This window comes from Somniosus microcephalus, chromosome 31 (assembly GCF_052327205.1).
Source record: "Somniosus microcephalus isolate GS21.2 chromosome 31, FLI_Smic_1.0, whole genome shotgun sequence".
NCBI classification, from domain to species: domain Eukaryota; kingdom Metazoa; phylum Chordata; class Chondrichthyes; order Squaliformes; family Somniosidae; genus Somniosus; species Somniosus microcephalus.
Window position 1 is genome coordinate 27,232,651 of NC_141017.1, and position 15,890 is coordinate 27,248,540.

At 50.5% G+C, this 15,890-nt stretch overlaps 1 protein-coding gene across 1 annotated transcript; it reads right to left on the reverse strand.

Moving 5' to 3' along the window:
- Positions 1-368: 368 nt before the first annotated feature.
- On the reverse strand, positions 369-15,016 carry mri1 (methylthioribose-1-phosphate isomerase 1). Its single transcript, XM_085971670.1, has 6 exons — positions 14,799-15,016; positions 9,107-9,342; positions 7,937-8,106; positions 6,678-6,854; positions 4,072-4,296; positions 369-2,533 (listed from the first exon to the last, which is right to left on the reverse strand). The coding sequence occupies exons 1-6, from the start codon at positions 14,928-14,930 to the stop codon at positions 2,397-2,399; spliced, it is 1,077 nt and encodes a 358-aa protein (XP_085827796.1). The 5' UTR covers positions 14,931-15,016; the 3' UTR covers positions 369-2,396.
- Between the last annotated feature and the right edge of the window lie 874 nt (positions 15,017-15,890).

The window sequence follows — 15,890 nt, forward strand, 5'->3', positions numbered from 1 at the left end:
CCGCGCATTGAAAGGAATAGGCCCCGCAGAACAAAGCGCAGCTCACTGGGAACGTGGGTGGAAAGAATAGCGGGGTAATGCGCCCTTTCACATTTTTTTCCTAGGGTTATATTCCCCTTCTCTCCCCCTTCCAAATCCCAGAATTGGGCCCTCGGTCCTCCCCAACACTGTACATCCGGCTGTACCTCTGTCACAGGGTACATTTACCCACCGAACCATCACCGGAGGAAAATCAGGATCTGTTTAAACCCGAACCAATGCTCAGCTGGGAGATATTGCAGGGACCAGCATCCGTGGGGTAACTGGCCATTTCTCACTCTTCAATATTCTGACGCTCTTTGACGTAATAAAACTCACTACGCACTTGGTTCGAGCATAAAGGCTTTAATCAACTTGTTTCAGAACATGGAGGTCTAGTTGTACTTCACTAGTTCCTGTCTTACAAAATGTCCCTGGACAAGCTGGGCCCACACCCGAGTATTTATACTCCTTGGACGGCGCCACCAGCTGGCCGTCCAGCGTTATTTCATGAGTAGTTTCTTGATGATGATGAGATTTATAACATTCTTCCCAACGTTTTATTCGAAAACCCGTCACGTTTGACTTTTTAATTCCACGGTCATTTCTCCTGGATTAAAACATTCCGGAGCAGACCAGACCACAGAGCCGACCAGGGTTGTCCACCAATCACAAACCATGGGCCCTAATTAGCTCCACGAGTAATAAATTACTCATCTGCTATGGTGGCCCACCATCGGTTTCACAATAGGCAACCCGCGGAAACGAGCAGCAACACTGATGTGTGCAAGACGATGCCAAATTTGTTTTTATTTAATTTGGTCAGCCCAGGTTATGGGACAACACCAAGGCCTGGAGAGAATAAAAAAAGACGGTGAGATAACGAGGTCATGGTTAGGTGCACCAAGCTTGGGCCGTAGGAAGGCACTCGGGATTCTTGCCTTTATTAGCCAAAGGCATAGAATCCAAGAGCAGGGAGGTAAGGCTAAACACTAGCTAGGCCACAGCGAGAGTACCGCGTACAGTTCAGGTCACCACATTACAGGATAGGTCGTCGTCGTACGTGTCTTCACACTGTTCCCTTTGGGGAACTGTATGAAGTGGTGGAAGGATTTCTGGCCGCAATTAACGCTCCTTCCGTGACCGTAGCCATCTTCGTACCAGCCATTAGGGTGGTTAGTCCTACGGCGGGAGGGTTTTACGGGCTCCCACAACCCATACGAGGGGGGGGGGGGGGCCACCCACACCCACGGACGCAAGTATCCCGCTGGATGTCAACCCAGAATTTAGAGCCGGAGCTCCAACTCCACTTGCCGGGACTGTCTGGAGCGGGGTTCGAAACCCTACGCCTTCTGGCCCAGCGGCGGGGATGCTACCGCTACGCCAAAGGCCCACTCCACAGGATAGGTGTGATTGCATGAGAGAGGGTACAGAGGAAATTTAGGAGGATGTTGCCAGGAGTGGTGAATTTTAGCTGTGAGGAACAATTGCGTAGGCTGGGGTTGTTTTCTTTGAACAGAGGAGAGACTTGATTAAGGTGTATAAAATGATGAGGGGCCTAGATAGAGTGGATAGGAAGGACATATTTCCCTTAGCAGAGAGGTCAATAACCAGGGGGCAGAGATTTAAAGTAATTGGTAGAAGGATTAGAGGGGAGTTGAGGAGAACTTTTTTCACCCAGAGGGTGGTGGGGGTCTGGAACTCACTGCCTGAAAGGGTGGTCGAGGCAGAAACCCTCATCGCATTTAAAAAGTAGTTGGATAGTGATGCGCTATCAATTACTCATTAAAGACTGAGAGTTAGAAGAGTAACTAAAGGCTTTTATTAACAACAGAATGGAGGTCTGCCTCGCGTGGTCGACCGGTCCATGATACTAAGGGCTGGGGAGCAGTCACCTTTATACTAGGACCTGTGGGAGGAGTCAGCCGAGGCATGTACACAGTGGAATACAAACAGGACAAACAGGAATACAAACAGTGGTTTACCACAGATAGGCACTTGAAGTGCCGTAACCTACAGGGCTACGGACCAAGAGCTGGAAAGTGGGATTAGGCTGGAGAGCTCTTTGTCGGCCAGCACAGCCACGATGGGCCGAATGGCCTCCTTCTGTACCGTAAATTTCTGTGATTCTATTCTAGGAGGCAGGAAAAATGGAAGGAATTCTCCAGTTTTGAGATACAAGAAAGACTGATTAAAGAGGAATCGGTGTAGATCCTCGCAAGTTTGGGAAAAATAAAGAGTGTGTTTGGATTTTTATAACAGAACAAATAAAAAAAGGAAAGTTGAGAGAAGCGATGACCACAAAAAGAAAGGCGCGAGGAGGAAAGCTCATCTTCAGGAAGTGTAGCTGGAGTTCGGATCTGTGCATCAGGAGGGCTTTAGCGTTTTAAACCGGTTTTCTCAGTGAGCACTTTCCGAAGCTCTCGAGGGTCATGAACTCCGAACTCCGTAATGATTCCCGCTGTGATGAGGCTGTGAGGCGTGACGTCAAATGCAGGATTCCACACACCAATACCTACAAAGAGGGAGAGAAATTAAACCCTTCTTCATTACAGCAGCTTTTATTTTATATATATTTCCCCCTCTTGCCTTGCCCGAGGTCACCCCATGCTGTGTGGGCCTCTACCCATTGCGCTGTAACCAAATTACAAGTCAATGTGCCAGCCTTGGCTCAGTTGGCGGCACTCTCTCGCCTCTGAGTCAGAAGGTCGTGGGTTCAAGTCCCACCACGGATTTGAGCACATAATCTAGGCTGACACTCCCAGTGCGGTGCTGAGGGAGTGCTGCACTGTCAGAGATGCCGTTTTCCCAATGAGACCGTTAAACCGAGGCCCCGCCTGCTCTCTCAGGTGGACGCAAAAGATCCCACGGCACTATTTCGAAGAAGAACAGGGGGAGTTAACCCCAGTATCCTGGCCAATACTTACCTGCCAACCAACATCACTAAAACAGATCATCTGGTCCTGATCACATTGCTGTTTGTGGGAGCTTGCTGTGCGCAAATTGGCTGCCGCGTTTCCTACATTACAACAGTGACCACACTTCAAAAGTACTTCATTGGCTGTGAAGCTCTTTGGGATGTCCGGAGGTTGTGAAAGGTGCTATATAAATGAAAGTTTCTTTTTTCTTTCTCTCTGGGCACCTCAGACAGTGCAGCACTCCCTCAGCACCGCACTGGACTGTCAGCCTAGATTAGGTACTGAAGTCTCTGGAGTGGGATTTGAACCCACGATCGGAGGGAACCCTCAATGATTTCCTCTTCCCTAGCTCAAGTATGGATGTCAATTGTAGCACCCGTACATTTGCCTGTGAAATCAGCCAAATCAGCGGACAGATTCAACAACAACGTTATATTTATATAGCGCCTTTAATGTAGTAAAACGTCCCAAGGCGCTGCACAGGAGTATTTTGAGACAAAAAATTTGACACCGATCCACACAAGGAGAAATTAGGGCAGGTGACCAAAGAGGTAGGTTTTAAGGAGCATCTTAAAAAGGAGGAAAGAGAGGTAGCGAGGCAGAGAGGTTTAGGCAGGGAATTCCAGAGCTTAGGGCCCAGGAACAGAAGGCACGGCCACCAAAGGTTGAGTGATTAAAGTCAGGGATGCTCAAGAGGACAGAATTAGAGGAGCGCAGATATCTCCGGAGGGTTGTGGGGCTGGAGGAGATTACAGAGATAGGGAGGGGGGTGAGGGGGCCATGGATGGATTTGAAAACAAGGAGGAGAATTTTGAAATCGAGGCGTTGCTTAACCGGGAGCCAATGTAGGTCAACGAGCACAGGGGTGATGGGCAAACGGGACTTGGTGCGAGTTAGGACACGGGGCAGCCGAGTTTTGGATGAGCTCAAGTTTAGGTAGGGTGGAATGTGGGAGGCCGGCCCAGGAGTGCGTCAGCAAGGGGTCGCGCATAGGACCTTCCGCTCTGTATCCCAGTACCACCCAAGGCAATGGATTCACCGACGAAGCCATCAGGTTTTCCCCTCTTACATATACGCACGCGTTCACTTGTGCCGCTTGCTCGTCCAAGTATGCACGACCGCAGCCTCCTCTCACCTGGTGCCGCGACGCGGACTCCATTAACGTCCGTGAGCTCGTCCCCCGGCCTCTCCTCTATCACGATCTGCTCCCCGCTCTCCAGGGTCAGGTCGCAAGACGTGCTCGGGGCCGCCACGTAGAATGGAATGCCGTGGTGACGGGCCGCGATGGCCAGCTGGTACGTCCCAATTTTATTGGCCGTGTCGCCGTTGGCCACGATGCGGTCTGCTCCCACCACAACAGCTGCATGCCAATGTCAACAAGTTAGATCAAGCAGGCCGGGGGGGGGGGGGGGGTCAGCACGACACCAGGACCTGCCCCAGTTGAAGCCAGCATGCTCAGCGTAGACATGCAGGTCAAACCTGGAACCATCCTGGTGTCGGTAACTGGCTGTTAAATTCACAAAGCTGCCAATCAGATACATACATGGGGGAGCAATTTTAACCTCATAGAATCATAGACTAGCACAGCACAGAAGGAGGCCATTCGGCCCATCGAGTCTGCGCCGGCTCTTTCGAAGAGCAATCCAGTTAGTCCCACTCCCCTGCTCTTTCCCCATAGCCCTGCAATTTTTTTTTCCTCCAAGTATTTATCCAATTTCCTTTTGAAGGCTACTATTGAATCTGTTTCCACCACTCCATCAGGCAGTGCGTTCCAAACCCTAACCACTCGTTGTGTAAAAGAGTTTTTCCTCATGTCGTCTCTGGTTCTTTTGCCAATCACCTTAAATCTGTGCCCTCTGGTTGTCGTCCCTTCAGCCATTGGAAAGTTTCTCTTTATTTACTCTATCCTAAACCCTTCATGATTTTAAACACCTCTATCAAATCTCCTCTTAGCCTTCTTTGCTCCAAGGAGAACATGCCCAGCTTCTCTAAGTCTCTCCACGTAACGAGACCTGTATTCTCTTGAATTCAGAAGAATGAGAGGGGATCTCATTGAAGCATACAAATTTATTACAGGGCTTGATAGGATGGATGCTGGGAGAATGTTTCCCTTGTCTGGGGAGTCTAGGATCAGGGGCCACAGCCTCAGGATAAAGGATAGGCCATTCAGGACTGAGATGAGAAGAAATTTCTTCACACAGAGAGTGGTGAATCTTTGAAATTCTCTACCTCAGAGGGCTGTGGAGGCTCAGTCATTGGGTATATTCAAAACAGAAGTCGATAGATTTCTGACTAGCAAGGGCATCAAGGGATATGGCGATAGGGCCGGTGAATGGAGTTGAGGCAGAAGATCAGCCAGGATCTCATTGAATGGCGGAGCAGGCTCGAAGGGCCGAATGGCCGACTCCTGCTCCTATTTCTTATGTTCTTTCTTATGTTATCCCTCATCCCTCGATCCATTCTGGTAAATCACCTCTGTACCTTCTCCAAAGCCTTCACGTCCTTCCTAAAGTGTGGTGCCCAACCCGCCAGTCAGGAATCTAACGGGATCGGGTGCAACGGTGGTTTTATCCCCCCACCCCGCCCAATTTTACTCTCCTTTGAAGTAAGAGTCAGGCCAGGTGTAAATCCGGCATCCCACCCAATCCCATCGGTTTCCCGCCAAGCAAGTTAGGTTAAAATTGCCCCCAATTATCTGAATAAACGGCACAGCACGTTTGTAGTTGAATGGAGTGGCTTAGCTCCTCCCTCGTGCAAACTGCTCGGCAGCTGGCACACTGAGTTCTGTAAGTGAAGCGGCATTTTAACCGAAATAACAACAGAAAATGCTGAAAACACTCAGCAGGCCAGGCAGCATCCGTGGAGAGAGAGAGAGAGAGAGAGAGAGAGAGAGAGAGAGAGAAACAGAGTTAACGTTTCAGGTTGGAGACCCTTCTTCAGATCTGGTAAAAGTTGGAAATGTAACAGATTTTAGGCTGGGACCGGGGGGGGGGGGTGGGGGGGGGAGGCAGGGAGGAAGGAACTTAAGGGACGGTCTGTGCTAGAATGCAAGGCAGGCGTGGTTAAATGTTGCAAGTGGGGATGGCAGAATCATAATCAGCTGCCGCCTGATAAAATGGGGGCAGGGGTTATAGTCTGTGACGTAAGAAAACTACTAGGCACTTGGTCTAAGCGTTAAACAAAGCTTTAATCAACTGTTTTACAACATGGAGGTCTAGTTGTGTCCTTCACTAGTTCCTGTTAAGAATGTCCTGCGCAAGCTGGGCCCGTGCCCGAGTATTTATACTCTCCCTGGACAGCGCCACCCATAGGCCGCCCAGTATTATTGCATAAGTCTTTCTTTCGTGAATGACTGGTTCATGTCATTCTGAAATTGTTGAACTCAATGTTGAGGCCAGAAGGCTGTAAAGTGCCCAATCGAAAGATGAGGTGCTGTTCCTCGAGCTTACGTTGAGCTTCGTTGGAACAGTGTAATAGGCCGAGGACGGAGAGGTCAGAGTGGGAATGGAGCGGAGAATTAAAGTGACAGGCCACCGGGAGCTTGGGGGTCACCCTTATGGACTGAACGGGGGTGTTCCGCAAAGCGGTCACCCAATCTGCGTTTGGTCTCCCCAATGTAGAGGAGACCGCATCGTGAGCAGCGAATACGATATACTAGATTGCAAGAAGTACAAACAAATCTGTTTTTAACCGCTTATGTGCTGTGACAGAAGGGACGCTACGCACAGTTTGGAGAGTTACCTGAAATGGCTTTCTCCTTCATCGCCATGGATACCATGCTGTCGGTGATGAGAGTGGCGGGGATTTTCTCATGCACCAGCTCGTACGCGGTGAGCCTCGCCCCCTGGTTGTAGGGCCGAGTCTCCGTGCAGTAAACGTGTTCAAGGCGACCCAAGGACCAGAGAGATCGGATTACACCTGAGAGGGGAGAGAAATAAATAAAAGTGCAATATATGAAATAACAACATGCATTTATATAGCGCCTTTAACACAGTAAAACATCCCAAGGTGCTTCACGGGAGTGTTGTCAGACAAAACTTGACCAGGAGCCACAGAAGGAGCTATTAGGACTAAGAACATAGAACATAAGAAATAGGAGCAGGAGTAGGCCAATCGGCCCCTCGAGCCTGCTCCGCCATTCAATAAGATCATGGCTGATCTGATCCTAACCGCCAATCTACTATCACAGAACCATCTCCTGAATCTAACAGAATTAGACACACGAAATAGGAGCAGGATCAGGCTAGTGAATTGGTCACAGAGCGAGATTTTAAAGAGCGTCTTAAAAAGGAGAGAAGGGTGGAGAGGTTTAGCGAGGGAATTCCCGAGCTTAGGGATAGGGGGAATAATGCGGGAAGGTGGAGCTGAGGTAGAAGGTCAGCCACGATCTTATTGAATGGCAGAGCAAGGCTCGAGGGCCCATACGGCCTACTCCTGCTCCTATTTCTTATGCTCTTAGGGTCTAGAGAGCCGAAGGCACGGCCATCAATTGAAGGAAATCAGGGGACGTGCAAGAGTTCAGAATTGCTGGAACGCAGAAATCTCGGAAGGTTGTAGGGCTGGACGAGGTGACAGAGATAGAGGGGGCTGGAGGAGGTGACAGAGATAGGGAGGGGGAGAGGGGCTGGAGGAGGTGACAGATAGGGAGGGGGGTAGGGGCTGGAGGAGGTGACAGAGATAGGGAGGGGGTTAGGGGCTGGAGGAGGTGACAGAGATAGGGAGGGGGATAAGGGCTGGAGGAGGTGACAGATAGGGAGGGGGATAGGGGCTGGAGGAGGTGACAGAGATAGGGAGGGGGAGAGGGGCTGGAGGAGGTTTCAGAGATAGGGAGGGTGATAGGGAGGGGGAGAGGGGCTGGAGGAGGTTTCAGAGATAGGGAGGGGGATGGGGCTGGAGGAGGTGACAGAGATAGGGATGAAGCGCAAAAGAGAAAATGGAGGCAACAGCGTCAGAAAACAATGGCCCATCTCCAATGGGTAATAAGAGAAACTGGCCCTTACCCAATGCTGTGCCATATCCTGCTGTTGCTAGGGAGCCAGTGTTACAATGCGTGAGTATTATTACGTTGTCTGTTTTTGCTCTGGATAGGATGTGCTTGGCGCCGTGGCTTCCAATACTTTTGTTGTCGCAGATGTCCTTCTCCAACATGGCCTCGATTCTGGAAAGCAGACTTTTTTTTTTGCGGGGGTGGGGGGGCGGGGGACGGGTGGGGAGATGGAGAACAAAATAAAAACGCTTTGATCAGGATGAGCTGCCGCACAAAAGTTAACAAGCTGCAGTTTTTCCTCCAGGACCTGGGATCGAATACAGACCCATACTGATCGGATGAGGTTGGTCCACTCACTGATGGACGTTCGGAGGTTAAGTGAAAGGAGCTGAACCTGTTTTTTCTAAAGGTATTGGTTGAGGGAGGATTGTTGACCAGGCCTCTAGGAGAACTCCCCCTGTTTCTTCTTCGAATAGTGCCACAGGATATTTGACGTCCGCCTGAATAACTTGAATTTATATCGCACCTTTCACATAGTAAAATGTCCCAAGGTGCTTCACAGGAGCGATTATCAAACAAAATTTGACACCGAGCCACATAAGGAGATAATAGGACAGGTGGGTCAAGAAGTAGGTTTAGTGAGCGTCTTAAAAAAGGAGAGAGGTGTAGACAGAGAGATTTAGGAAGGGATATCCGGAGCTTAGGGCCCAGATAGCTGAAGGCACGGCCGCCAATGGAGGGACAAAGGAAATCGGGGATGTGAAAGAGGCCAGAATTGGAGGAGTGTAGAGTTCTCAGGGTGGGGGTGCGGGGGGTTGTAGAGCTGGAGAGGTTACAGAGATAGGGAGGGGCGAGGCCATGGAGGGATTCGAAAACAAGGAGGAGAATTTAAACTCAGTTTAACGTCACATCTGAAAGACAGCACCTCTGACAATGCAGTACGCCCCACAAGCACGGGATGTATGAGCCTAGATTACGTGGTCAAGTCCCAGAGTGGAGCTCGAACCCGGCATGGAGAACAATTGAACTGAATTCCCCACCGCAAAACCGCCTCTTCATTCATCAATAACTGGAGAGAAGTGTCACCCAAAATGGCCCTCGGGATGGTCGCTGGAGGGAATGAAAGGTGGTGTGGGGGGGCGGGTGGGGGGGGTAAAAGAATTAATTTCGGGCCTCCACTCACTTTTCTTTGAAGCTCTCAGCAGTGGAGTCCGGCCGCCTGACCTCGCTCGAAACAAAGTCAGACAGTTCCCGCGCCGCTCTCGCCATGTTGACCGCTGTGGGCCTGGCGGTTACGAGGTAATCCAGTGACTCCAGGGCAAAGGTCGCCAAGGCTGCCTTGTCGCGCATCTCGCTCCCGTGAAGCTCCACGGCCAGACTCAGGCTCCCGACCACAGCAATTGCAGGGGCACCTCGCACCTACGACAACAGAACGCGTTTAGATGCAGCACCTCAAGCGAGGTCCTTCACACATCCCAGCAGGAGCTCCCCTTAGGCACTGCCAGAAGATGGAGGTTTTAAAAAGGAGGCTTTTTTTCTTTGATGGTGCGGGGAGGAGATGTCGAGGTTTAGGGAGAGAGAGGTGCAGGAGAGTGGGACCAAGCGGCGAAAGGCTTTGCCACTGATGGTGGAGTGGAGGGAGGGGAGATGCGCAGGAGGCCAGTGTTTGAAGAGAAGAGAGTTTGGGCAGGGGCACAGAGCTGGAGGAGGTTACAGAGGTAAAGAGCAGCAAGACCCTGAAGACCAGGAGGAGGATTTGAAAAAGTATATGCAAAGGACAGCAAACATCGGGCAAAAGGCAAGTGGGATTTTATCTCCAAATCCCTCTCTACACCCAGTTACAGGGCCTCTATAGCCCTAGACCCAGTTACAGGGCCTCGATAGCCCCAGGCCCAGTTACAGGGCCTCGATAGCCCTAGACCCAGTTACAGGGCCTCGATAGCCCTACACCCAGTTACAGGGCCTCGATAGCCCTACACCCAGTTACAGGGCCTCGATAGCCCTACACCCAGTTACAGGGCCTCGATAGCCCTAGACCCAGTTACAGGGCCTCGATAGCCCCAGACCCAGTTACAGGGCCTCTATAACCCCAGACCCAGTTACAGGGCCTCTATAGCCCTAGACCCAGTTACAGGGCCTCTATAACCCTAGACCCAGTTACAGGGCCTCTATAGCCCTAGACCCAGTTACAGGGCCTCTATAGCTCCAGACCCAGTTACAGGGCCTCTATAGCCCTAGACCCAGTTACAGGGCCTCTATAGCCCCAGACCCAGTTACAGGGCCTCTATAGCCCCAGACCCAGTTACAGGGCCTCTATAACCCCAGACCCAGTTACAGGGCCTCTATAGCCCTAGACCCAGTTACAGGGCCTCGATAGCCCCAGACCCAGTTACAGGGCCTCGATAGCCCTAGACCCAGTTACAGGGCCTCTATAGCCCCAGACCCAGTTACAGGGCCTCGATAGCCCCAGACCCAGTTACAGGGCCTCTATAGCCCCAGACCCAGTTACAGGGCCTCTATAGCCCCAGACCCAGTTACAGGGCCTCTATAGCCCCAGACCCAGTTACAGGGCCTCTGTAGCCCCAGACCCAGTTACAGGGCCTCGATAGCCCCAGACCCAGTTACAGGGCCTCGATAGCCCCAGACCCAGTTACAGGGCCTCTGTAGCCCTAGACCCAGTTACAGGGCCTCGATATCATAAGAACCAGGAGTCGGCCAATCGGCCCCTCGAGCCTGCTCCGCCATTCAATAAGATCATGGCTGATCCAATCTTGGCCTCAACACCACTTTCCCGCTCTCTCCCCATACCCCTCGACTCCCCTGTAGGTCAAATGTCTGTCAATCTCCACCTTGAATATATTCACTGGCTCCGCCTCCACAGCTCTCTGGGCAGAGAATTCCAAAGGTTCACAACCCTTGGAGAAGAAATTCCTCCTCATCTCCTTCTTAAATGGGCGACCCCTTATTCTGAGACTATGCCCCCTAGTTCTAGATTCCCCCACGAGGGGAAACATCCTCTCAGCATCTACCCTGTCAATCCCCCTCAGAATCTTATATGTTTCAATAAGATCACCTCTCATTCTTCTAAACTCCCATGAGTATAGGCCCAACCTGCTCAACCTTTCGTCATACGTCAACCCCTTCATCTCAGGAATCAACCTAGTGAACCTTCTCTGCACTGCCTCCAATGCAAGTATATCCTTCCTTAAATAAGGAGACCAAAACTGAACGCAGTACTCCAAGGTGCAATCTCACCAGCGCCTGGTAAAGTTGCATCAAAACTTCCCTACTTTTATACTCCATACCCCTTGCAATAAAGGCCAGTTACAGCACCTCTATATCCCTCCCTACACCCAGGAACATAGAAACAGGAGTAGGGCATCTCACCCTTCAAGCCTGCTATGCCATTCAATGAGATTATGGCTGATCTGTGAACTAACTCCATATCCCTGCCTTTACCCCACATCCCTTAATACCTTGTGCGCAAATTGGCTGTAGTGTTTTCTACATTACAACAGTGACTATTCTTCAAAAAGTACTTCATTGGCTGTAAAGTTTTTTTGGGACGTTCTGAAGTCAGGAAAGGTGCTATAGAAATGCAAGTCGTTTTTTTAGTGACAGTGCCTCTATATTGCTCTCTACACACACACATCTCTATATTTTGACACACACACCTTGTATTTATATAGCGCCTGTGGTGGAAAGGGTGGACAGCTTTAAGTTCCTCGGAGTCCACATCACGGAAGACCTCTCCTGGTCCCTCAATACCTCCTCTCTGGTGAAGAAGGCCCAGCAGAGCCTATATTTCCTAAGGAGGCTGAAGGGATGTAACCTGTCACCCCTGATCCTCTCTAACTTTTACCGCTGCACAATAGAGAGCATCCTGACGAACTGTATCACAGTATGGTATGGCAGCTGTAGCTACTATGACCGGAAAGCCCTGCAGCGGGTAGTCAAAACTGCCCAACGCATTACCGGCACCCGGCTACCGACCATAGAGCACATATACCAGAAACGCTGTTTACGGAGGTCACGGTCCATCATCAAAGACCCTACCCACCCCAGCCACAGTCTGTTCGCCCTCCTGCCATCTGGGAGACGCTACAGATGCATTCGCACCCGAACGACCAGATTTAGGAACAGCTTCTTTCCCAGGGCTGTCATCCTACTGAACTCCACAAATAAACTCTAAAGCCTGCACATCTGCCAATGCACTTTATTATGGTTATGTTTATGTTAATGTATTACAAGCCAAATGTATGTTGAATGTTTAAATGTCTTAATCTAAATGTACACTCTCGGGAGCCGCAAGCCTACATTTCGTTGTACTGCACTTGTGCACTAACAATGACAATAAAGTTGATTATGATTATGATTTAACGTAGTAAAACGTCCCAATGCGCTTTGCAGGAGTATTTTAAGACAAGAAATTTGACTCCGAGCCACAAGGCGAAATTAGGGCAGGTGACCAAAAGCTTGGTCAAAGAGGTCGGTTTTAAGGAGCGTCTTAAAAGGAGGAGAGAGAGGTAGCGAGGCGGAGAGGTTTAGGGAGGGAATTCCAGAGCTTAGGGCCCAGGCAACAGAAGGCACGGCCACCAATGGTTGAGCGATTATAATCAGGGATGCTCAAGAGGGCAGAATTAGAGGAGCGCAGATATCTCGGGGGGGTTGTGGGGCTGAAGGAAATTACAGAGATAGGGAGGGGCGAGGCCTTGGAGGAATTTGAAAACAAGGATAAGGATTTTGAAATCGAGGCGCTGCTTAACCGGGAGCCAATGTAGGTCAGCGAGCACAGGGGTGATGGGCGAATGGGACTTGGTGCGAGTTAGGACACGGGCAGCCGAGTTTTTGATGACCTCAGGTTTACGTAGGGTGGAACGTGGGAGGCCAGCCAGGAGTGCCTATATGTCCTAGGCTGACACTCCCAGTGCAGTGCTGAGGGAGCGCCGCACTGTTGGAGGTGTCGTCTTTCAGATGAGACGTTAAAACCGAGGCCCCATCTGCCCCCTCGGGTGGAGGTAAAAGATCCCACGGCCACTATTTCGAGGAAGAGTAGGGGAGTTATCCCCAGGTGTCCTGGGGCCAATATTTCTCCCTCAACCAACATAACAAACAGATTATCTGGTCATTCGCCGAATCCCCCACTATCAACATCCTGGGGATCACCATTAACCAGAAACTTAACTGGACCAGCCACATAAATACTGTGGCAACAAGAGCAGGTCAGAGGCTGGGTATTCTGTGGAGAGTGTCTCACCTCCTGACTCCCCAAAGCCTTTCCACCATCTACAAGGCACAAGTTAGGAGTGTGATGGAATACTCTCCACTTGCCTGGATGAGTGCAGCTCCAACAACACTCAAGAAGCTCGACACCATCCAGGACAAAGCAGCCTGTTTGATCGGCACCCCATCCACCACCTTAAACATTCACTCCCTCCACCACCGGCGTACCATGGCTGCAGTGTGTACCATCTACAAGATGCACTGCAGCAACTCGCCAAGGCTTCTTCGGCAGCACCTCCCAAACCCACGACTTCTTCCACCTAGAAGGACAAGGGCAGCAGGCACATGGGAACACCACCACCTCCAAGTTCCCCTCCAAGTCACACACCATCCTGACTTAGAAGTATATCGGCCGATCCTTCATCAAGGGAATACACAATGAGTGGTAGGACCCTAGGAAGTACAGAGGGTCAGAGGGACCTTGGTGTACATGTACATAATTCCCTGAAGGCAGCGGAACAGGTAGATAAGGTGGTTAAAAAGGCTTATGGGATACTTGCCTTCATTAGCAGAGGCATAGAATATAAGAGCAGGGAGGTTATGATGGAGCTGTACAAAACGCTGGTGAGGCCACAGCTGGAGTACTGTGTGCAGTTCTGGTCGCCTCACTATAGGAAGGATGTGATTGCTTTGGAGAGGGTGCAGAGAAGATTCACCAGGATGTTACCTGGGATGGAGCGCCTCAGCTATGAAGAGAGACTGGACAGGCTGGGGTTGTTTTCCTTGGAGCAAAGAAGGCTGAGGGGGGACCTGATTGAGGTGTACAAAATGATGAGGGGCATAGATAGGGTAGATAAAGAGGAACTTTTCCCCTTAGTAGGGGGGTCAATAACAAGGGGGCACAGATTCAGGGTAAGGGGCAGGAGATTTAGGGGGGATTTGAGGAGGAACTTTTTCACCCAGAGGGTGGTTGGAAGCTGGAACTCACTGCCTGAAAGGGTGGTAGAGGCAGGAACCCTCACAACATTCAAGAAGCATTTGGATGAGCACTTGAAATGCCATTGCATACAAGGCTATGGACCAAATGCTGGAAAATGGGATTAGACTGGACAGGGAGGGATGGGCGGCGCAGACACGATGGGCCGAAGGGCCTCTTTCTGTGCTGTAAAACTCTATGACTCTATGAAAATCCTGGAACTCCCTCCCTCACAGCACTGTGGGAGTACCATCACCACACAGACTGCAGCGGTTCAAGAAGGCGGCTCACCACCACTTTCTCAAGGGCAACTAGGGATGGGCAATAAATGCCAGCAACACCCTGATCCCATAAACAAATTTTTTTTTTTAATGTTCACATTGCTGTTTGTGGAAGCTTGCTGTGCGCAAATTGGCTGCTGCGTTTCCCACATTATAACAGTGACTCCACTTTAAAAAGTACTTCATTGACTGTAAAGCACTTTGGGAGGTCCGGTGGTCGTGAAAGGCGCTATAGAAATGCAAGTCTTGCTTTCTTTCCCTGTCTGCACACACACACAGTGCCCCCAAGTCCCTGTCTGCACACACACAGTGCCCCCAAGTCCCTGTCTGCACACACACAGTGCCTCTACAACTCTCACACACTCAAGGCCTGCATTGCTCATTGTCTGACCAACCTTCATCTGCCTGATAGCCTCCCAGCCGGCCTGCACGCTGCTGATCTCCTCGTACTGGCTGCGCTGGGGCAGCAGCAGCTGGTTGAGGATCTGCAGGCTGCCCCGCTGGTACCTGACCGCTTCCAGAGTCATTGCTCCTGGGGAACGGGACACCGACTGTGTGCCGGGAGGCGAGGTGCAAACACCGGCTGCGGCTGCAGGGAGGACGTGGGCGCCGATCTAGCGCCTGGCGGGGCTTTGAATATCGCTCCCCCTGCTGTACAATGTTGCAATTTATTGCTTTAATTACAAGATTGGATCTATTTCCATTCAATTCTTTTCTAGTTTCTTTGCATTAATTACACATTGCCACCAAAGTTATTCAAATGATTTCCAAAAATGTTAAAAATTAATGTTAATATTTAGAAAAAAATACCGTGCGGCTAATTGGTAAATAAATTGAGTCCATTGAGAATTCTTTAATGGGCCAGCCAGTCTCGCCAGGTGTTTCACGCTGGTCAGCCTGGGCACTGCCGGAGGTGCCGTCTTTCGGATGAGACATTAAACCGAGGCCCCGTCTGCTCTCTCAGGTGGACGTAAAAGATCCCACGACACTATTTCGAAGAAGAGCAGGGGGAGTTCTCCCCAGGTGTCCCGGGGCCAATATTTATCCCTCAAATAAAACAGATAATCTGGCCATTATCACATTGCTGTTTGTGGGAGCTTGCTGTGCTCAAATTGGCTGCCGTGTTTCCTACATTACAACAGTGACTGCACTTCAAAAAGTACTTCATTGGCTGTAAAGCGCTTTGGGAAGTCCTGAGGTCGTGAAAGGCGCTATAGAACTGCAAGTCTTTCTTCTTTCTCTGGAGCGGGGCTGTGCTATTCCACCCCAGAGCTCTGTTATTCCCTCCCGCAACCTCTCAATCTCTCTCCCTCTCTGCTCCTTTAAGACGCTCCTTAAAACCTACCTCTTTTACCAAGCTTTGAGTCACTGGTCCTAATATCATCTTGTGCGGCTCGGTGTCAACTTGTGTCTGATTTACACTCCTGTGAAGCACTTTGGGACGTTTTACTATGTTAAAGGCGCTGTACAAATACAAGTTGTTGCTG